This window comes from Gaeumannomyces tritici, assembly GCF_000145635.1.
Source record: "Gaeumannomyces tritici R3-111a-1 unplaced genomic scaffold supercont2.9, whole genome shotgun sequence".
Classification (NCBI taxonomy): domain Eukaryota; kingdom Fungi; phylum Ascomycota; class Sordariomycetes; order Magnaporthales; family Magnaporthaceae; genus Gaeumannomyces; species Gaeumannomyces tritici.
The window spans coordinates 432299-453329 of NW_008804553.1; the positions used below are offsets into that span (position 1 = coordinate 432299).

Sequence of the window (21031 nt, forward strand, 5' to 3'; positions counted from 1 at the left end):
TCCATAGGCGTGGCATGGGAAGCAAGGGTGTGTTATCAGTAACCTCTTATCGCGGCGCGCGGAGAAAAAAAAAATCGCAATTGATTCGCGACAACGCCCGACAGATGGAAGCTGTCTTGCAAGTTGCGATCCAGCAACCATCGCCATAGGTTCTTGCGCCAAACCGTAAAAAGAACCAACAGCCGGCCCGAAACCCACGACCTCCGCCACGATGGGTATCACGCGCACGAAAACGGTGAAGAACAAGATCTCTTCCAGGAAGGGCGGCTCCAGCGGGGGCAAATCAAAATCCGATGGGGACAACTTCGTCAAGTCCAAGTCCAAGAAGCCCAGCGGCGGCAAGGCGCCGTCGCAGCAGGTCAAGGGCCGACCGTCGATCGCGGATTTGATGAAGAAGAAGAAGAAGCGCGTCTACACCGAGAAGGAGCTGGGCATACCAAAGCTCAACATGATCACCCCGGTCGGCGTCGAGAAGCCCAAGGGGAAGAAGAAGGGAAAGGTTTTCGTCGACGACCCTGTATGTGTTCCATCGAGCTTTTCTATGGACTGGGTGCCCGGTCGGACCTTGGACACCGCGCCCTCCCTCATCCCCGCAACGACTGCGCTAACGTCTCGCCACAGGAGAGCATCAACACGATCCTCGCGATGGTCCAGGCCGAGAAGGAAGGCCAGATAGAGTCCAAGATCATGAAGGCGCGCCAGATGGAGGAGATCAGAGAGGCGAGGAGGGCTGAGGCGGAAAAGAAGGAGGAGGAGAGGAAAGCCAAGCTCGACGCGACCAAGGAGTCCCTACGGAAGAAGCGGAGTAGGAGCAAGGCTGAAAAGGACGACAAGGATATCAGCGATATCGCCGTCTCTGGCTCAAAAGCGACCAAGAGTGCAGCAAAGAAGAAGAGGGTATCATTTGCCTGATCCTCTCATGGCTTTTTCGCATCTTTTTCTTGATTTTTCTTCTTACTGGGCACATCATTGCGAGGCGTTACTTTTTGGTTGGGCTATTGTTTCATCGCACTATAGGCGTGTGGAAAAAAGCAGCGAGAAATCGCTCGTAAAAATCACGGCTCTATGCCGACAAGGCCTGTTCATCTGGTCTTGGAGAAACGTTATATTTCGGACTCAGTATACCTACCCTACAACATTTGTAACATGTGGCAGCGTCGGACGAGGAGGCAAAATGTTGCATCGCTTGAGGAAAGATGCTCCAAGTCATGTTCTATGTTCACCGATTTACGTCTATCTATCCCATGATCTGTACAAACTGCGTATGCATGTCGCGTCGCGGAATCACCAAAGAAATCAAGGTCTCTAGTCCTCTGCCTCTAGATGCTTGACTATCATTCGCCGCCTGAGGGGGTCAAAGCCTTGGGTGCCACGGGGCTTGGGTTCAATGGTGTTGTTTGACACTGATCGGCTAAAGTTCAAATCGATGTTCGACGCCATGGTCCTGAGGAACTTCTCGATCTATTTAAAGTCAGCATGGTTGGCAAAATGTCTACTATGGGCTTCGTCAAAGGGCATACCGGTCGCTTGTGCCATCGGCCGCCGCCAAGCTCAAACCAGGACAGATGGCCGCCCAGTGATGTACTGCAATGAACAGTGAATGGGTTCTGTTTGAACTCCTCGTACGGCACCGCCTCGTCGACCGCAATCTGTCTTATAGTCAGTATCAACCGGACGCAAGTCTTCGTGCCCATGCCACATACCGGGTCGTCGGTTGCACTGATGGCCAAGAAGGGTATCCTGATGCCAAGAATAGCATCCGAAGAGGACGAGTCGCGATAATACGCGTCTTCGGTGGGGTATCCCCAGCAAGGGCATCTGTAGAGCTCGTTAAAATCGTGATACCAAGGGAGCGGAAAGGCAGAGTAGGTATTCTTACTGTACTGCACGATCAAACTCGTAGAGATAAGTGGTCTTGGCAATCCTCTCGAAGTCGAGTTTGCTGTGAATCTCGAGAGACTCCTTGTGCTCCGCAACGAGTCTCTTTACGTTGGCTGTAGCGAGCTGTGTGAGCGTGAGAGTTCATAGTCTAGGAATGGCGGGGATGGCAGTAACCTACATCCCATGACTCTCTGGTAGACGTGAAGCCCCAGAGTGGACCTCTTCAGCGCCTTGTTTGAGACTTCCAAGTTGAAGGGACTGCCGACCGCGATGGCCCCGGATAGGAGGCAATTTGCCCCTTCTTCACCAACATACTGCATCCCCGAATCGTTAGTGAAAGGCACCCAGGCATAAAACACGACCGATGTAAGTGACATACGTTGGTGATGATGTTGGCACCGAGGGAGAATCCGAGTCCGAACAGTGGGCGGTTAGGGTACGTCTTACGGCACCACTTGACAAACTGTCTCACATCCCAGGTCGCCCGGGCGTTGAAAAGAACGCCGCTGGTGATGGGGCTCTTGGCGCAGCCCCTGGAGATGACGACGACGACGTCCCAGTCCGACCCTTCGGCGAGCAGAGGTGCTATAGCCTCCCTGAGATAGAGTTCGTACGAACCGCCAGACAGACCGTGCATCACGACGAGCATCGGGCGGGTGTCGTCGGACCCCAGCGCGGCAAAGTCTTTGTCCGAGTAGTGTGCGGTGCGAGGCGGCAGCGTGTCATCAACGTCCTTGTGAGGCGGGACCGCGAAGTCGACGGCGAAGGAGCCAAAGTAACTGTCGTGGTCAGCTTCGAAGACCTTCCTCCTGTAGTAGATTTGAGGGCCCTCGGTCGACATCGCGGTCCACATGGTCTGCAGATGGCCATTGAACAGGAACGGGTTCAGTCTACAGGGCGGCACGCTGTCCATGCACACCTCGACCAGGCTCTTTTTCTCGCCATCCTTGGTGCGGAGAACGAGGGGTGCCGGTGCGTGTGTGAAGCGGATGCTCGCCAGGCCCAACCAGGAGCCTATCATCTTGGCACACCGACGCAGCGACAGTTTGGGGACTGGGAAGCGTGGAGTGGGAGACGCTTTTAGGTTGGCTGCGCACGACTCGACAAGCAAATGATGGGGAAGAGTCAAAGGCAGGAGGGCAGCTGTTGCTGTGCGATGTCGTTTTGATGCGCCGACTAGCGGTGCGCTGCAGATCTGCAGCCCGTTCGTTGTATACCGGATAGATAGTGATGGGGGACCTGCAAAGATTCGCACACCACTGAAAGCGGCGGCATGCGAGGTTTGAATACTAGGTATCCAACCGCCCAGGTATCGGGCCCGTTATTCCTGCGTCTATTTTAGAACATCCCAACCCCGGATATGACTTCCAGAACAGGCTGTCCGTGGATTGCTGCGGGACCGCCCGAGACGTTGGGACGTGGGCGCACGCGGGAGGCGGGCTCTTGGAATCAGGGATGCCTCGGCAGTGTCCCCTGCGCCACTCTGCTGAGTGCCTCGGTTTGGGGTCCACATCAGCTCAACAATGACAACGCCGAGTATCGGGTAGTGGCTTGTCGGATTGTCTGCTGCAAGGCACCTGCATCACGTGTCGATCGCATCCGTCGACCCACACTTCGATAAGATGGATCTGTCACGATTAGGTTCGCGGCTGAGGTAAGCTGAAGTGTGGGCCACCAGATGCCCGCTAGAGCGCCAACTGGGCGAATGGCTGTGGTTCATCTCATCAGAGCCGCATGCTCCTGCCAAACAGACCTCTTAAAAGACATTGATTTCCGTGGATGGATACGCCTCGCCCGACGTGGCTTCCTTCGTTTTCTGCTGCCGCCGCCTTATAAGCAGGGATTTGGCCCCGCCTGGCGTTGTCGACCACTCACGATGCAGCCTTTTGTCTCGCGCCCGGCCTGGTCATGTTAGCAGCCCAGTCGAACGCGGTTTCCGTTTCCCCAACCTGCAGCCACTCGGCGTTTGATGCCATGGCCTACCACCACGGCTCTGGGCCGCAGCCGGGCCCGGGGCAGGCCTACGATGGCCAGTCCTCGCCGATGCCCGTCCCGCGACCCTACGTCGCCCCTCAATTCCAGCACCCCGCCGCCGTCGCACACCAGCCCTATCACGGCGCGTCGCCCTCCGCCTACCTGCCTCCTCAGGGGCCGCCGTACGCGCAGCATCATCAGCAGGCTGCCCCCTCGCTCCCGTCACTTCACACAAACAACCTGCACCACCGCCCGCTGCCCCAGCACCAACAGCAGCAGCAGCAGCAGCAGCAGCAGCAGTATCCACACCCGGCACACGCGCACCAGCAGATCGACCCTTCGCCGCTGACGCCCCTGCCGCCTCCGGTCGGATACGCGACCCCGACGAGCGCCGTCCCCCAGAGCTACGCCGCAACCTTTAGCACGGCTGCATTCGCGCCCCCTCAGCGATTCCCCTCGAACACATACCAACAACAACCGGCGAATCACCACGTCCAACCTCTGCCTGCGCCAGGCAATGATCCTAGACTCGCGCGTCCCCAGCCGCAGTCTCGGCCGTCGCCTCTTCAGCAGCAGCAGCAGCAGCAGCAGACTCTGTCGGCGGCAACACACGCGCAGCAACAGCAGCGACAACAGTCGCAGCCCCAGATATTGCACCACCAGCCGCAGCAGTACCGGCAGCAGCCTCATCAGCCAACAAATCAACAGCAGAACTGGCAGAATCACCACCAGAATCTGCAACATCGTCATCCGAGCCCACATAACAGCCAACCAAATCCTCAGAACCACCAGGCACCGCAACAGCAGCACCAACACGTACATAGCGCTCGAGCGACATCGAGCGCGCCGACACCAGGGCTGCCCAACGGTGGAGATATAGTCATCAATATCACCGACATGAAGACTCGGCCAGAATCAAGAGATGGAAATGGGGCCATGCAGAAGGGGCGGATTAGATCACCAAACACTCCTGCGCCCAAAGCGCTCTCAAAATCCCCGGCCATGGCCAACTCCCCACTGGCGAGGTCGCCCGCCCTTCATAAGGTGCAGACAGGCGGGGTAACAAAAGCAACAGGACCATCTAGGTCGCCAGCCCTGTCAAAATCTCCCGCGCTTTCGCATTCGCCTGCTATTGCCAGGTCTCCTAGCGTTCCGTCGCAGCCGTCCCTTGATCACCCGTCCATCCTGATCCATGTGGCGGATGAGTGCCTGGTAAAGGCACAGGAGGGTGCGCTACGACTGGCGTCCTCATGCTCACCTGAAGCACTTGGCGAATATCACAAGCTGGTCGCGACGGGGCTAGCGTGCCTCGAGGCCGCAATATCGTCAAAAAAGCTCTCACCGCGCATCGAAGCCAAGGCCCGTCTTCGGTACGCCGGAATAGTCGTAGAGGAGACAGAAAATCTGATGGACGCGGAAACAATGCTTACCAAGGGCATTGCGCTCGCGGACAAGGTGAGCCCATACCCCAATACTGGTGTTTACAACTATTCACGACTCACATCTCATCTAGCGCCTATTTCTTGATTTGAAATACTGCACCCAATATCTCCTCATGAAGGTACTGTTCAGGAGAACACCAAAGGCTGCACTCGTCGCCCTGAACAAGACCATCAATGACTGCGACACGTATGTTCGGAGCTTACTTCCCCTCTCCATCATGCGCCTCGCTAACTTTTCTGCAGATATAAACATGTGTACTGGTCATATGGCTTTCGGCTGCTCAAGATATCGCTTCTTTTGCAGTCGTCAGGGTTCTCCGACACGACGACAGTACTGGACTCTTGCAAGGACATCACGACGCTTGCCTCTAAACGGGGGGATCGTGCCATATACGTATTCACCTCCCTTGTCGAAGGTCTTGTGCACCTCCGAACCAGCAGGGCGGATGCCATCGTGCGAGTTCAGGACTGCATTGCCCAGGCCGCGAAATATCAGCTGGAATCCTCCACTCGGGTGCCGCAAATCGATGTGCTATCCCTTTTACTGGATCTAGCATGCAGCCTCCGGCAGAAGCAACCCGATGCCTCGCTACAAAAAATGAGGAACCTGCAAAATATGCTAGAAGTGGCATACAAGTCTTCGTGGGAAACCTCGGAGATTCTGCTACCTCTTGTCAGGGATCAGCTGTCGTTGTCCACAATCAGCACAGATACTTCAACAATCGTCCGGCCTGGCGAAGGCGAAACCGATTTCTTGGTTGTCAATTTCATGTCTATTGCGGACGTGTTTTCCCTCAGGTTTGTGTTGCAGTTCCGCCATCCCGCAAGTGTAGACGTCGTGAGCTGACAGCGATAATCTAGCTACACCTTGAGTGGCATAGCGATGCTTTACACGGTTTCTGTCACAGGTGACAGCACCGGCGCAGTTGACGCTAGGTGTCCCGAGTCGTGGCGGGAAGCGCTGAAATCGCTCTCCAATTTTGCGAACAGAAAACTTCCTCCCGAGGCACGTCTGTCACTCCAGCCGGCGATGCGGATGGCGAGGTGGCACTCGGAGCTGAAATGCTACCTGTTTGTCCTCCTCGGCTTGACAAGCGGAACCCATAGCGAATGGGCCGAAGTCCAGCGGTGTGTGGATAATATCGACGAGCTTATGGACGACACTTTGGACGCAAACATCCAGGATCTGGCATATTACCTCAAGGCCATCTGCTACCAGGGGCGATGCAAACTGGATGAGGCGCTTGAGATTTTCTCGAGCGAGCGCTTCGCTATCCGCCTCCCACGTGGATCGGATGAGGGCATGGTGCCGCGCGAGCTGTGTCTCATGGCCGCCTTGAACCGTCTCTGGATCATGGCAAGCCCGAAACACCAGGACATGGCCAAGACAGTCGAGATCGTGGAGGAAATCCGGAGTCTTTGCGAGACCCACCCGGACCCGGACATCAAAACTGTGTTCAACCTCGTCATGGCATCTATCCGGACAGATCCTCCCGAGAGCATCAATCAAGTGAAGAGGTACATCCAGGGGGCGCTCAGCGGATCCCAGTCGAATCGCAACATCCAGTGCCTCTCGATCGCGCTGAACATTATGCGTTTCAGGTTGTTCGAGGGTGTTGTGGGCGACCAGGCGCTCAAGAGCGCGAGGGCGGCGTTGGCACAGGCTAACAAGGTCGGCAACCTGCTTTGGAAGAGCGTGGCGGAGGGTATGCTAGCATCGTCGTATGCCATGCAAAGCCAACGCGACGAGCACACGAAGCGATACGCGGACGCAGTGCGCTTTGCCAACGAGGCGGCGGCCAAAAGCGCAGCTGTCCCCTGAGGTTTGGAATGGATGGTGTCATATAAAGGAAAGGCCCATGTTTTCTTTGTTCATCACCTGGCTTTCGATTCTTGCTTGTCTTCTCCTTAGCCTTTGCTAGACACTCGTACCCATCTGGAACACCGGATGCCCGGCCCTGTCTTTTTCTTTCCTCTCTCTTTTTGCTTTTGGCGATGCATTGAGCGAGGACGCATTATGGTTTCCCCATCACACGCGACGGGTGTGTTGTTTCTTTACACTTTTCCTCGGGAGTTAACGACTGGCAATACCCATTCATAGTCGATGTAATTCAACTAACTTCATGTTCGGTCAGGTCTTGTCCCTCATGCAAGTCTCAATGGCTAGCCTTGCGGCGCATCGGAACGCACAAGGGGTTTGTGGGGCAATTGAAGCGGCGATGTGGATCCTAATTGGCGATAAGAGTCGATAAGCCCGTTGGTGGGTGGGATTGGAAAAAGTTCCAACAGATTCTCCACCCCCTCGTGCGACAGGCCTTCTTCGACCTACACGCCGCAAACGACGGGACCAGTAAGTCGGTTTCTTTTTTGCACCAACTTGGCACGGGTGCGGTCGCAATGCTCTCACTAGCGAGAAGCGGTCTACGCATTCCCGCGGGCGGCCTGCGTTTGCACAGTACCCGGAGGGACCTATTTCCCAGCGCGCCAGTCCGCTTCAGCCCGCGGCGGCTCTACAGCTCTGACACACCCCCAGAGTCGAAATCGCCCTCGGTGAACGAGTCTAGCTCTGCGCCCGACGACAAGAAGGGCGAAGAAGCCAGCCCGTCAAAACGCAAAAAGCTGGTTCCCTCGAAGTCGAAACCCGCCTCGAAAAGTACCAAGACCAAGCAGTCTGCTGCCACCCAGGGCGCCGACACCGATGCCACGGCAGAAGGACACGGTCAGGGGCCCGCCCCGGCCCCCAACAGTCAGGACGGAAAGGAATCTCTCTCGACGACCTCAGGCTCGCCAGGGTCCTCAAACAAGAGGTCCGAAAAACGCCGCCATAAGCTTGCACAGTCCAAAGCAAGAACAAACGTCGCGAGGACGGAGCAGATGAATCGCATGTGGCGCGAGTCTCTCGAGATACTGAAAGACCTCCGGGCTGCACACATCGGACTCGCCCAGCCTCTTGCTGTTGCGACTAAGGGGAAGAAAACGGCCAAGTCAGAGGAGGGATCTGGGCAGGGGGCCTCAGAGGCCAGTGACGCGAGCGCAGGCCGGCCACACCCACTCAGCCCTGATGCCAAAAAAGCAAAAGACCTATTTGACACACAGATGGCCCAAGGGGGTGTCCAGCCTGGATCTGTGGGACCTTCGATGTTCAAGAACCTTCCCTCGGAGAAGCTCCTCAAGACGGTGAAGCCGGATGACAAGGACCGTCAGGTGGAACTCCTTGCCGGGGCTTTAGGAGTCCTGCGCAAGGTCCTCCTTGAGCAGCCGCCAGGATCAGCACAGTATCTGGCCCGGCCAGCCCCTGAGAAAGACAGATCGGCACAGCGCCCCAAGGCCACTGAGCCTCAGCCGGTGGAAGTACGTCGAGTAAACTCAAAACCCACTGAGCCATCGGCTTCAGAAGCACCTGGCAAGGCGCCGAAGAAGAAGGCCAGCCTTGCTTCGCAATTCCAGAAGGCGGGACAATCAAGGGTGGCAGCGGCACAATCACAAGAAGCGGCAGGACCAAAATGGCCAAACGTTATCATTGAACGACGAGGTAAAAAGATATGGGATCCGCCGGCGCAAGTCGAAGATAAATCTCTGAACGCGACGCATGAAGCCACTCCTGAGCTAGACCCATCACCTGACGCAGCCGCGCCGAAGAAGAAAGAACGCAAGAACAAGCAAATATCGATCCACAGCGTCATTTCCAAAGACCTAGAATTGACACCCATAGAAAAGTCTCAGCCTCCTGTTCCGAACGTTCAATATGGACTGGACAGGGTCCTGTTCAACCCAGGAGTCTACCAGCTCCAAGATCCCAGATCACGCGTCTACAACTTCGACCCTTACTTGTCCACGATCATGCCAACCCACGAGTTCGACTTCAATGCGCTCAAACGCTACGTCACCTCATCCAAGGATAACACCCTGATATCCCTTGCGGCCGAGGTGGACAAGAAGTACACCGGGTCGACGTCTAGCATGACTTCGATGCTGGCGCATTTCCACTACTTGATCTCATCTTGGCGCCCGATCAACGCTTCACACATGTCACGAACCTTCACACCGGATTCGGAGCAGTTCACCCGGATCCAGCGAGGCCCTGCTGCCGTCTTCCTCAAGTACAAGGACGGCGTTTACGCCATTGACGCCGACAAGGAGTTCGACAACGCCACCATTCTCAGCATGCTGGGCAAGTCGATGGAAAAGTTTCTCACGCTTCCAAGAGAAGAGTTCGAGCTTTACCACAAGGACAAGTCGCACGAGCTTAGCGAGGAGGCGCGGAATGATCCGGAGGCGTTTCACTACACGACCATGGGTGACTTTCTCATGCGGTCCCAGCTGGATGCCCACGACCCCAGGCTTCCCGGCACCGGCATGTTCGATCTCAAGACTCGCTCCGTCGTCACCATCCGCATGCAGTCGAGCGAGATGCATAAGGGGATGGGCTACGAGATCCGCGATCGCTTTGGCCAGTGGGAGTCGTTCGAGCGGGAGTACTTTGACATGATCCGCTCAGCCTTCCTCAAATACTCCCTCCAGGTGCGCATGGGCCGCATGGACGGAATCTTTGTCGCCTTCCACAACACGGAGCGCATATTTGGCTTCCAGTACATCAGCCTCGGCGAGATGGACTTGGCCATACACGGGACCGACAACACGGCACTGGGAGACCATGAGTTCAAGCTGAGCCTGCATCTCCTCAACAAGATCCTCGACAAGGCAACCACCAAGTTCCCCGGGCGGTCGTTGCGGCTGCATTTTGAGACTCGGCCGAGCGAGCCTCCCTTTATGTACGTGTTTGCGAAGCCGGTCACCGACCAGGAGATCGCAGCCGTCCAAGAGAAGAATAAAGAAGCCATAGAGGAATTCGAGCGAAAGATGATGAATCTGGAGCCCGAGGCCTCTGCTGTCGAGGCTGCAGAGCAGTCGGGTGAGGAGGCCGGGTCTGCAGATGACGAGCTCGAGATCATCGATGAGGACGAGGGCGGTGAGGAGGTCGAGGCCGTCGAGGAGAAGTTTTCTGAGGAGCTCAGCCCTGAGGGGCAACTCAGCCCAGAGGAGGTCTGGGAGGATATGATGAACAGGGTAGACCAGGCCATGGAGGACGACGTGTTTGGTATCGCGTCGGTCCGGGAGGCCGTCGAGGAGGCTCTCACGCAGAGTGGGCTCCTTCGTTCCATCCCGCAGGACCAATCCAGAGAATACATCGACGCACTCCTTGGGGCCATCACCAGTCCTGACCTCGAGGGCGCGGCGGAGGTTATTCAGAACGGCAGCGCGGACGAGTTCTCTGTCACAGACGGCAACGAGGATGCGACGGTCGCCGAGGAAGATACCGCCACCCTTTCAGCTGTCGACGAAGACGCCACGGCAGACACCCCCGCGGAGCAGCTGGAGGTTGGCGAGAGCGAAGCTGAATCGTCTCAGGTCGATGTCGAACAGGTTTCGGCCAATGAGACGGTGGAGACCGCCTCGGAGGAACCTGCGCAAGCCTTGGCAGACGAGGTCGATGAGACCACGGCAGACGAGGTTGCTGAGACCACGGCAGACGAGGTTGCTAAGGCCCCAGAGGGTGGGGTAACCGAGGTCCCAGAGGATGAGGTTGCCGAGATCGCAGCCGAGTCGGAGACTGCCATGGATGAAGATGAGGCTGTCGAGGACGACGCCGACGCAGGAGATGAGATTTCTGGTGATGATTCGGACTCGGCGGAGACACAGACTGTCAAATCAAAGACAGCACCGGGGCTGCTTTCACTCAAAGATCTTATCATCAAGCTGGCTGAGCACTCACAGTCGTCGCCTGTGCCGGTTAGCGCGGAGCCGCAGGCGAAGGAGGAAGAGCCGGACCGTGCCGACAGCCGGAGGCTGAAGAGGTTTGAGAGAATCTTGTCTGAGATGCTGTCGAACTCCAAACAAGCCGAAACGGGCGACGCAGCCTCAGCGGATGCCGCTGCATCCGAGACCGAGGCCACTGGCACAGATGCGGAGCCAGAGGAAGAACTCATGGCGATAGCGGTCACGATACGCAACTCCACAGACAAGGGCTACGTCAAGCGGCTGAACTCGGTCAAGGAGGACACAAAGTGGGAGCTCCTGTACTCGTTTGAGGATGTTGAGCAGCCGCGGGCGCAGAAGCTGTACGATGGGTGCAAAAAACGGCGCGAGGCACTCCTCACGGCGGCCAACGCGCCGCTTGGGAACGACAAGTTCCAACAGGCGTATGCGCGGACGCTCCAGAACTTCACCAACAAGGGCAGGGCCTTCCGCGTGGGCGAGGACGAGCGGGCGCGCGAGCACGGTAGGGTGTGCGTCTACGGGGTCGACGGGGAGCTCGACTACGACGAGGTGTTTGCGCACGTTTCGCCGACGCGGCCCTGGAGCGCCGAGCTCCCGGAGAACCCCTTGGAAGCCCAGGACACTCCGGACTTCCCGGACCTTCCGGTCCTGGACGCGCAGAGCGCCAAGGCGTTGAAGAAGGAGAAGGCTAGGGCGGCGTACGCGGAGAAGGCAAAGAAGAGGACCGAGGAGGACAGGAGGAGGAGGGAGGCGAAGAGCCAGGCGAAGAGGGAGGCCAAGGCGAAGAAGAAGAGCGAGCAAGGGAGTTTGGCGAAAAAGGCCGAGAAAGAGATCCTAGCAAAAATGAACGAGGGGGAAGATGGAGAGGGGAAAGGTGAGGCCGAGGAAAAGTAAAACGAGGACAAGAGTGGAGGCGAGGCAAAGACCAGTCGAGAGTTCCCCAGTCGGGCAGGGAATCGGCGTTGGCTCTCGTCGCGCCCGTACTTTGTTTGTAATTGTATGATGGAACCTGCCTGTGGGATCACGGCCATCTGGGCCAGGATGTCGGGAGAGCATGTGTTGACATATTTGTAAATTACTCTCGCCTTCGGACTCTAGTTTTCGGAATAGCCTCTCGACTCCAGACATGCATATTAAGAGCTTAATGTATGGTTCATATCCCCAGATTTTGTCTCGCTCCGGGCTGGGCTACGGCAGCATCCTCGGCGCTTTGGGGCGCGGCACGGGGGTGGTCGGCGTGGCCGCCCGTGACGTCGGTCCCCAGCCCCGCGCGCCCTAATCACCTCTCATTCCCATACTGTGTGGGATCCGGGCGGTGCTGGCCAGGCCTGGCGGGGACAGATCGTCCCAGCATATTCTAGACCCCTACGACAGCTTGAGGAAGGGCCTGGTCTCTCCAGAAAAAAAAGCCCTTTGCATTTTTGTGTTTTACAGGTGACTCTCATGCGTTTCGCTAAAAGAAGAACTCTGGTGACGAAAGCGGGCGGGCGCTTCTAAAAGTAGAAAACGGGTCATGATCCAGGGCAGGGAGGGCAGGGGGAGATGTCGGTCCTCGATTGTGCGGCTGAGATCGTCGGTTTGGTGGAGGCAAAACAAGGCTGTGCTTCTGCAGCTGGGGCTTCCGGGTTGACAAAGGCAGGTTGTGTGACGAGTGATGGCGAGACATGACTGGCAGTGCAGCAGTGGCAGTGCTTTGACGAGGGCTTCCATGTGCGGTGGAAACTCGAGATGGCACGGCGACGGACAAAGCAGCAACGGCACGCAAGTTGCGTGCCAGGTGCCTGCCTGTAGGGTACTATTGGCGGGCTGAAGTGGCAGTGGTGGCACCCAGCGCCAGCAGTGGTGCGTGCGCTGGTGCACTTGTTCGTTTGCGCGCGCGCTGTGCTACGACTTGGAGTGGTCTTGTGACGCTTGGTGGCAGGGGGTTGTTTGTGTATTTTATGTGTGAGGGAGGACTTTGGTGTGGCGGCTGCGATTGGCCGTGTTCATTCCCTGCCACCTGCGCCGTTGTTGATTGTCCGACATGCATTCTTTGTTTGCACGTGGAAAGGGACAGTTGACGCCACCACGAACGAGTGAGTGCTGATGGCTGCTTCACCTACTCCCTGCCCCCCCTCAATCTCCTCCCCATTCATGTACCCTTTGGCCTTTGCGACATAACCCCAGGGCAAGGTCCGTATAATATCAGCCGACGGCATAAAAGTCCAGTGCTTGCCAGGCTTCCAGATTTGGCAAACCCGCGTCCACCCCTGCATGCTTGGTTTGGTTTGCGTACTGTCTGAGGTGGGTAGCACTAGAGCGACATCGTTCCCGCTCTGTGTCCCCGCAGTTTTGCCAAGTTGCGGTTCTGATCGGACTCTTGGTTGTGCTGTTGTGCGTCATTCCAGTAAAGCAGTTATCCTTCCACCACAATTGATTTGGAAAGCGGGAGAAAATCCATCGTTGACCTTTACGTGTATTGTCAGTCGCTCGTTATTGCTCTTCTCGCGTCGCTTATTGAGCGTCAGCCAGCCATCGCGGCTTCTCGTTTCAGCCCCCAGAAAAGCGGCAGGTAACAGCGACCTGCCGCTAAACCCCACCTAGACCTGAGCACCTTGGACGCGAATCGATCGAGTGGCTCTGGCCCGCCGCCTAATTTCGCCAAACGACCCCGACGCCACCCCTTTGCATTCGAATCCCCCAGTCTCTGCCAGCCAGACCAACAAACAACAAGATCGAGCCACACCATCTGCACCACCACCAGCGACCTCCAAGTCGCTCGTCGGCCGGCCGAAATGTCTACCCAAGAATACTACTCGGGCGCCAGCAAATCGTTGCCGAACCCAAACCCCTCGCGCACCCCCGACCCGTACCAGTCCTCCTCGCCCGCGCCCTACGCCCCGTCGAACCCGCCCGCCTACAGCTCCCAGCCCTATCTCGGGCTCGACGACCCGAGGACAGCCGCCGCCGGAAGCAGCAGCAGCAGCGGCGCCTCCCGACCCCCCGCCGGTGGGCCCTCCCCGTTCGATACCGTCTTCGACGACCATGTGTACCCCATGAACAACAGCCAGCGCAACCAGACACCCACCCCCGGCGGTGGCCGCCAGCAGCAGGACACGTCCTACTACGGCGGCGGCGGCGGCGGCTCCGGCCCCAGCCCCGGTGGCGTGGGCAGGATGAACTCGGACGACCGTATAGCATCGGCCGACGACATCCCGCTGCAGGACCGCCACCGCCGAAAGGACGCCGAGGCCAACGACCACGTCTACGATAGCAACGGCGCCCCGCCCGGTGCCGCTGCCGCTGCCGCCGGCTCCGGGTCGCGCCGCCAGCGGTCGGACCAGAAGAAGATCCGATTCGGCGAGCTGGGCATGCTGGGCAGCGGCAAGAAGAAGATCGCATGGGTCTGCTACGTCTTTTCCGCCATCCAGGGCGCCGTCTTCATTGGCGAGATTGTCAAGAACAGTAAGCCGTGGGCGCTCCATCGCGGTCGTTGGGGTGGTGTGTCGGGCAACATGTACTGACATGTTCTGTTTCCCTCTCGCGCAGCACAGCTCACGGGCTCTCCCATCATGATAAAACCCCAGTTCAACCCCATGATCGGCCCCTCCACCTGGGTCCTGATCAACATGGGCGCTCGCTATGTCGTGTGCATGCATCACGTCGACAAGGTGGTCAACGCGCCCAAGGTGATCCAATGGCCGTGCCCAAACACGACGACGACCGATTCCAACTGCTCGCTCGGACAGCTGTGCGGTTTCGGCGGCGTGGATGAGCCCCCCTACGGTAAATTCGTCAATGTCTCGCTCACGGACATTCCGGCCAGCGTACCTGCGCCCAACCAGTGGTTCCGCTTTATCACACCCATTTTCATGCACGCGGGCCTGATCCACATCGGCTTCAACCTGCTGCTGCAGCTGACCATCGGCCGCGATATGGAGATGTCGATTGGCACCCTGCGCTTCTTCCTCGTCTACATGAGCGCTGGCATCTTTGGCTTCGTCATGGGCGGCAACTTTGCCGCCACGGGCATCGCATCTACGGGTGCGTCAGGCTCTCTGTTTGGCATCATCGCCCTGACGCTGCTGGACCTGCTGTACTCGTGGAAGGACCGCAAGAACCCGACAAAGGACCTGCTCTTCATCTTCCTCGACGTCGCCATCTCGTTCGTGCTGGGCCTGCTGCCGGGATTGGATAACTTCTCTCACATTGGCGGCTTCCTCATGGGCCTCGCCCTAGGTGTGTGCCTCCTGCACTCGCCAAACTCGCTGCGCCGCCGAATCGGTACCGACGACCCGCCCTACACTCCGGTTCAGGATGGGCGCGCGCGCGTGACGGGCAGCCAGACGGCCCCGCCCTTCTACAAGAACCCCGTTGGCTTCTTCAAGGGCCGCAAGCCGTTGTGGTGGCTGTGGTGGCTGATCCGCGCCGGCGCCCTGCTGCTCGTCTTTGTCGCCTTTGTTCTCCTGCTGAACAACTTTTACGTCACGCGGGTTCACTGCGAGTGGTGCAAATATCTCAGCTGCCTTGTAAGTAACCGATGTCTCGCTGTTCTAGGACGACCCCGCCAAAGTTGGGGGAAGATGCCCCATTTTCCTTCACTGGCTAACGAGCTGCGCTCAGAATATCAATGGCTGGTGCGATATTGGCAATCTCCAAATAGTCGACGATCCCCCCAAGACCACTACGCCGTCGCCACAGCTGCTCCTACGTAGCTTGGCTGCTAATCTGCACTAAGCAGCAGGTGGACATGATGGGTTAGGCAGGATCTTGGACAATTTTATCTTTTTATGTTTTTTGTTGTCTTGTCTACGATCTCGTGGCATAGCGGGAAACGGATTCCCATCGCATGCCAGATGAGCCAGGAGATTTGGTTGATCCCCGACGTCTTAGTCTCCTTTTCGCGTTGTCTGTAACACCCATCGCACAGCCCCTAGGCTATACCTAATTCTCTGCACCGTCAAGCTCCTCTACGGGGTTATGACTCGCGAAAGGTCTTGCTGTGTTGTTCATACGTGCCTTTGCACTTCAGTCTTGTTTTTGTCATGCAGCGTTGGCGTTTTGGGCGAGCTCAAATTACATAGCACTGTTGGCTGTCCTGGAGGACCGGATTCTGAAGGCGATGTTGCGTTTTGAGAAACTGGACTGCTCTGGAGTCGTGGCTCTTGTGCACAGTGAGCGATGGTCGGCTTGTTGAGTTACATTAGAAAAGGGCAGAAAAGTGAAATGTAGTGTATGGGCGCAGGATGGTAGCTGAAGGTATTGTGACGTGACCGGTGTGCAATACAAGTCGAGATCATCGGCCAAGGTCCAGCCCTGGGGCTTTGGGTTGTTAATGTCTTGAATTGCTAATATTCATCCCCGGCTGCTATCTCACAGATCGGTCGGGTTGTTGTACAATAGGTAGGCACATTTCAAGTCGTGGCAATATGGTGTTTAGTAACAAGGCGTCGGGTCTCGAATACGCCAGCGCTGGACGAGCCCCCTTGCTCCATGTCTACCTCCCTTCTCCATTTACCAATACATGCAACCACGGTCCTCCCCCTAGCTATCCGCACCGCCTTTCCTCCCAAATACTACTACTACCACTACTACCACTACCACCCTCATTCCTCCTCAAAGGTCCACCCCTTCACTCCCCCCACGCGATGCCGTACCTGGCCGCGAGCGGGTCCAGCCTGGGCCGCCAGCGCGGCGGCAGGGCGCCGCGGATGGCGCGAACCTGGTCCAGGCCCGCGGGGCCGATCATCCAGACGTCCCGGAAGGGGATCCAGAGGGCGAAGAAGTAGGCGAGCACGACGAGGGCGCGCGGGCGGCGCGCGCGCAGGAACTCGTGGAAGGCCTCGGGCGTCCACACGGCGAAGGCGGCGAAGCGCCGGCACACGGCGAAGAGGGGCTCCACTGCTGCGTTGTTGTTGTTGTTGTTGTTGTTCGCCTCGCCCGTCGTCGTCGGGTCCGCCACGTGCCGGCACACGGCGCGCTCGGTCCAGCCGATATAGGAGAGGACGCGCTCGTAGACGGCGCGGGTGTCTGGGTCGGAGAGTTCTGTGTCTGTCGGAGGGGAGGGGGCGTCGGAGGGGTGGGGGGAAGTGGTCGGGGAGGGGGAGTGGGACGGGTGCGGGTTTGAGGGTGCAGAGGCGGCGCTGGCATCGTCGTCCGTGTCGCCGTGTTGGTGCCGCCCGCCGTCCCTGTCGGCCATGGCGACCTCCTCGTCCATGTGCGGCGGCGGCGCCACCCGTTCGGGCGTGTCGGGGTCAAGGGTAGCAGCTCCCTCGTCGGGCGGCGGCGAGCGGGGCCCGACGTTGTCATCGTCGTCATAATCACCATCACTCCCCTCCTCCCCCTCCCCCCCGCCGCGCCGCAGGGGCGGCGGGCGGTCGAGCAGCCACATGAGCGGGGCGCGGTTGGGCTCGGTGAAGATGTCGTCGCCGTCGAAGCGCGGCTGGGCGCTCAAGAAGCGCATCATGCGGTCGCGGCCGGGCCGCAGCATGCCCTTGGCCACGCCCAGCACCTGGCCAGCGCCGTGGCCCATCTGCAGCCACTCGAGCGGCGGCGTCCAGCGCGGCCGCGTCGGTACCGTCTGCACCAGCGCGAAGGCGTGGCTGAGGATCATGAGGCTCGACATGCAGACGTAGTCGGCCGGCGAGGACGACAGGCTTGGCGGCGGCGGTGGCGGCTGGTGGTGGTGGTGGTGATCGGCGCGGCCGGGCGGCGTCTGCGTCGCCGTGGGGGAGGAGAAGCCGACTGCGGCCGGGCCGGGGCCGTCTTGCGCCGACGTCACCTCCTCGACGCTCAGGCCGGCGACGGCGCGGCGGTGCTCGCGCAGGGCCATGGCGGCGTACTGACGCTGCAGGTGGCGCCAGCGGTGGCAGTCCGGGTCGGCCACGTTCTCGTAGCCGTGGCCGGCACCGCGCTCGGCCTCGGCCGGCGGCAGGGCCGCGACCGCCTCGGCCCACGACAAGAGGGCCGACTGGGCCAGGAGGATGTAGAGGATGGCGTCGCTCTCAAAGGCCATCTCGATGGTCTCGACGCTCCACACAAACGTCTCGGACCCCGCCGGCGGCGGCTGCGGCTGGGGATGGGGGTGGGCAATGGGGTGGTGGTGGTGCGGCCCAGGCTGCTGCAGGTGTTGGTGGTGGTGGTGGTGGTGGTGGCTAAAGGGACTGCTGCTGCCGAACGGGTTGTTGGTGTGGCTGCTGCCGCTGCCGCTGCCACTACCGCTGCCGGCCGACGCCACGGTCCACGTGCTGCTGTGGGCCGTGGTGGGCGTCGCCGCCGTGGCGGGCGACGAGGCCGCCGTGCCGGCCGGGCTGGCGCCGGTGCCCGGCAGCGAGGCCAGGTTGAAGGGCCGCCTGAAGGTGCGGGCCTGGGTCATGAGGTAGTGGTACAGCAACCGCATCTCGGTGACGCGGCGCTCGCGGCACTCGGGCGGGGCGATGTCCTCGTCGTCCTCGGGCGACGGCCCTCGCCCGTGCTGCTGCCCGCCGCCGCCCGCGGTAGGCGAGCCCAGGGAGGGCTCCAGGGCGACGGTGTCCAGAGACGGCCGCGCCGCTGCTTGCTGCTGCTGTTGCTGTTGCTGTGGCTGGCGTTGTGGCTGGCGTTGTGGCTCACCGCTGCTGCGGGAGGACGCGGCCCTTGTCCGCCGGTGTCGGACGCCGTCGCCGCCTGGCGCGGCCGTGGCCGTCGGGTAGACACATTCGACCAGGTGTCTGCTGCAGCCCCCGCATACGGGACGCTTCTCGTCACACTTGACGGGTGGCGGAGTGAGACAAGACTGTTAGTAGGAGTGTGAGGTGGCATTGATGTCAATTTAAAGGGGTTACATGATGCGGCACTGATGGTTCGTGGTGCGCTGATGGCCAACACCTGCAGAGCCATCCTTGAACGGCGATGCAGCCTCAATGACCCAGCATAGGAAGGAAACCCAAACAAATAGCATATCACACACAACACAACCGCTGGCTTACCTTGACTCTCCTCCCCTTGCACCGGTAGCACCCCGTCTTACTCTTCTTATGGTAGAGCCTGGGCCCGTGGGGCCTCTTGGGCGGCGGTTGGGGCTGCATCTGCAGCGGCTGGGAGCCAAACCCGCTCATCATGGCATCGACCGTGCCGTGCCGCCCGCCGAACGACGACACACACACCCAGCACGGGAGGGCGGCTTCCCGATGGCGCGCGCTGTGCGGCTCGGCGCAAGAGACAGCCAACCAAGACTGGCGAGGCCACGGCGCCCGTCCCAACAGGCAAAACGCCAGGCAGGCTCCTCCCCCTCGGAGTTTGCTGCTGCCGCCTCTGCGTTTTCCGTGCGACACCGCTTGCGACTTTTTCTTCTTTTTTTTTTTCAGGGCAGGACGGCGAGCGCGGTGTCGCGATGGGAGTAGCTATTAGGTGTAGCGCGTCGTCGGATTTTGTTTGTTCCTGTCTCTTTCTTCCTGGGGGAGATGGTCAAAGTGGTGCCCGAGACGAGTTCGCGGATCGCTGGAAAGAGGACGGGGTTTGTGTTGGGGCCGTCAGCAATTTTCGGATCCTCCGCGCCACCCAATGGAAAAAAACATACACGCACACAAGAGCAAAGAAGGCCAGCGCTGCGCCCGCTCGCCCTCGTGTCCTCAACCGGGAAGAGAAACGGATTGAGTGTCGGGCGGAACACGGAAGGGCGAGCGAGCGTTCGAGTTCATCCACTTCATCCCATCCTGCCCGAGGGGGTGCTTGGGTTCGACCTTGCTTCGTTTTATTTTTGTTTCTTTCTCTTTCTCCCGCCCTTGTCGACACCACCCACCAAACAAACACACGGCAGCTGAGCTCTTCCCCTCTTTCTCTTCTGATTGGGGCCTCGAAACAGCCAGGGTCTGTGACATTCTCCCTCACCCACCGTGATATGGCCTGCGTGTGTCCGTCCCCGTCTAGTACGGACTAGTTCGTCTTGGGTCTTTGTCGTCGCACCTGAAGAGCAAAGCCAGCGGGGCGCCGCCAGCCTGCAGGAGATTTTCCTTGGCGCGGCCCTGCCCGTCTGAACTACCAGCGACCCCTGCGTCGCATTAGCGCCCATCGCCTCCATGTCCTGGTACCCACAGACCGGAATGAGAGCCCGTCAAATGCCGACAAGACAGATTAAGCGGGAGCAACACCACGGCCGCCACGCGACCCTCAACTGCCTGGTCCCGAGGCACCACCAACCAGCCCGCCGGTCCGGGAGCTGAGAAAACATTGCTCGGCGTCTGCTTTGTCACGGATAGAGGCGTGGTGCGAGTCAAGCCCTGGTGCCATTTTACGATCCCCAGCAGTGGTGCTGTTCGTTTCCCCACGTTCCTCGACGATCCGGGAGCTTCCAGAAGCACGAGAGGCAAATAATGATGGGACCTTTCCCCATTAGTCCTTCATCATCCCGAAGACGAACACCAACAGGGTCGCAGCACCAAAAAAAAAAACCGTCTGGGCCTTTCCCTCGCTCCCACTGCTGCGGGGCAGCGAAGCCATTCGATTCCCTTTTTTTTTTTTTTTTTTTTTTTTGGCGTGGTGTGGTGATACATGTTGATACAAGGTTTCCGGCAGCCCGCGCCGTCTTCCCAAGCACCCATCGTCGGTAAAAATCATCAGAAGACGGCAGTTTGTAGGTGGTTCGTGCTGCGTAGAGCTCAAATAGCCTTCCGTTCATCCCCTTTTTTGGTCCTTCTTCTTGGGATCTTCCTGGATGCCGACCGGGCCGTCGCTCGCTTCCTCGCCCGTCTTGCCGAAGCCAAACACCTCCTTGATCGTGTCCTCGATGAGGCCGCTCAGCCCCCTGCCGTCCTCGAGCGCCTTCTTCTCCTTCTCGTCCCACTCGCGCACCCAGTCGCTCCGCTTGTCGTCCGATGGTCCTTGCTGCTGCTGCTGCTGCTGCTGCTGCTGCTGCTGCTGCTTCACCTCGGGCACGCCGGCCGCGGCGAGCCGTCTGCGCTCGCGCTCGGCGCGCATGGCCTCCTGGGCGCGGCGGGCGG

General features: G+C 59.1%; 7 protein-coding genes across 7 annotated transcripts; 4 read left to right on the top strand and 3 right to left on the bottom strand.

Annotated features, from left to right (window-relative positions):
- Positions 1 to 86: 86 nt before the first annotated feature.
- GGTG_12608 (60S ribosomal subunit assembly/export protein LOC1) lies at positions 87 to 1402 on the top strand. Its single transcript, XM_009230509.1, has 2 exons — positions 87 to 517; positions 622 to 1402. The coding sequence occupies exons 1-2, from the start codon at positions 212 to 214 to the stop codon at positions 910 to 912; spliced, it is 597 nt and encodes a 198-aa protein (XP_009228773.1). The 5' UTR covers positions 87 to 211; the 3' UTR covers positions 913 to 1402.
- GGTG_12609 (hydrolase) lies at positions 1082 to 3500 on the bottom strand. Its single transcript, XM_009230510.1, has 6 exons — positions 2261 to 3500; positions 2060 to 2195; positions 1880 to 1994; positions 1704 to 1818; positions 1521 to 1649; positions 1082 to 1461 (listed from the first exon to the last, which is right to left on the bottom strand). The coding sequence occupies exons 1-6, from the start codon at positions 2900 to 2902 to the stop codon at positions 1306 to 1308; spliced, it is 1293 nt and encodes a 430-aa protein (XP_009228774.1). The 5' UTR covers positions 2903 to 3500; the 3' UTR covers positions 1082 to 1305.
- A 117-nt stretch (positions 3501 to 3617) lies between these two features.
- On the top strand, positions 3618 to 7119 carry GGTG_12610 (hypothetical protein; the record flags this gene model as incomplete). Its single annotated transcript, XM_009230511.1, has 4 exons — positions 3618 to 5310; positions 5369 to 5484; positions 5541 to 6095; positions 6159 to 7119. Exons 1-4 carry the CDS (start codon positions 3790 to 3792, stop codon positions 7117 to 7119), a joined length of 3153 nt encoding a protein of 1050 aa, XP_009228775.1. The 5' UTR covers positions 3618 to 3789.
- A 575-nt stretch (positions 7120 to 7694) lies between these two features.
- Positions 7695 to 12241, top strand: GGTG_12611 (mitochondrial membrane protein Pet127; the record flags this gene model as incomplete). Its single annotated transcript, XM_009230512.1, has 1 exon — positions 7695 to 12241. One exon carries the CDS (start codon positions 7695 to 7697, stop codon positions 11967 to 11969), a length of 4275 nt encoding a protein of 1424 aa, XP_009228776.1. The 3' UTR covers positions 11970 to 12241.
- An 828-nt stretch (positions 12242 to 13069) lies between these two features.
- On the top strand, positions 13070 to 16639 carry GGTG_12612 (rhomboid family membrane protein). The gene is made up of 3 exons (XM_009230513.1): positions 13070 to 14519; positions 14604 to 15583; positions 15678 to 16639. Exons 1-3 carry the CDS (start codon positions 13850 to 13852, stop codon positions 15789 to 15791), a joined length of 1764 nt encoding a protein of 587 aa, XP_009228777.1. The 5' UTR covers positions 13070 to 13849; the 3' UTR covers positions 15792 to 16639.
- GGTG_12613 (hypothetical protein) lies at positions 16384 to 19153 on the bottom strand (the record flags this gene model as incomplete). Its single annotated transcript, XM_009230514.1, has 2 exons — positions 16384 to 18801; positions 19022 to 19153. 2 exons carry the CDS (start codon positions 19151 to 19153, stop codon positions 16687 to 16689), a joined length of 2247 nt encoding a protein of 748 aa, XP_009228778.1. The 3' UTR covers positions 16384 to 16686.
- Positions 19154 to 20705: 1552 nt separating this feature from the next.
- Positions 20706 to 21008, bottom strand: GGTG_12614 (hypothetical protein; the record flags this gene model as incomplete). Its single annotated transcript, XM_009230515.1, has 1 exon — positions 20706 to 21008. The coding sequence occupies one exon, from the start codon at positions 21006 to 21008 to the stop codon at positions 20706 to 20708; it is 303 nt and encodes a 100-aa protein (XP_009228779.1).
- Between the last annotated feature and the right edge of the window lie 23 nt (positions 21009 to 21031).

Excerpts from the sequence above, each read along its gene's own strand:
- GGTG_12608 (XM_009230509.1), top strand. The coding sequence starts at position 212 with ATGGGTATCACGCGCACGAAAACGGTGAAGAACAAGATCTCTTCCAGG. Across the intron at positions 518-621 it reads AGGTTTTCGTCGACGACCCT|GAGAGCATCAACACGATCCT; the intron begins GTATGTGTTCCA and ends GTCTCGCCACAG.
- GGTG_12609 (XM_009230510.1), bottom strand. The coding sequence starts at position 2,902 with ATGATAGGCTCCTGGTTGGGCCTGGCGAGCATCCGCTTCACACACGCA. Across the intron at positions 1,995-2,059 it reads CTACCAGAGAGTCATGGGAT|CCAACGTAAAGAGACTCGTT; the intron begins GTAGGTTACTGC and ends AGCTCGCTACAG. Across the intron at positions 1,819-1,879 it reads GAGTTTGATCGTGCAGTACA|ATGCCCTTGCTGGGGATACC; the intron begins GTAAGAATACCT and ends CGAGCTCTACAG.
- GGTG_12612 (XM_009230513.1), top strand. The coding sequence starts at position 13,850 with ATGTCTACCCAAGAATACTACTCGGGCGCCAGCAAATCGTTGCCGAAC. Across the intron at positions 14,520-14,603 it reads TGGCGAGATTGTCAAGAACA|CACAGCTCACGGGCTCTCCC; the intron begins GTAAGCCGTGGG and ends CCTCTCGCGCAG. Across the intron at positions 15,584-15,677 it reads GCAAATATCTCAGCTGCCTT|AATATCAATGGCTGGTGCGA; the intron begins GTAAGTAACCGA and ends AGCTGCGCTCAG.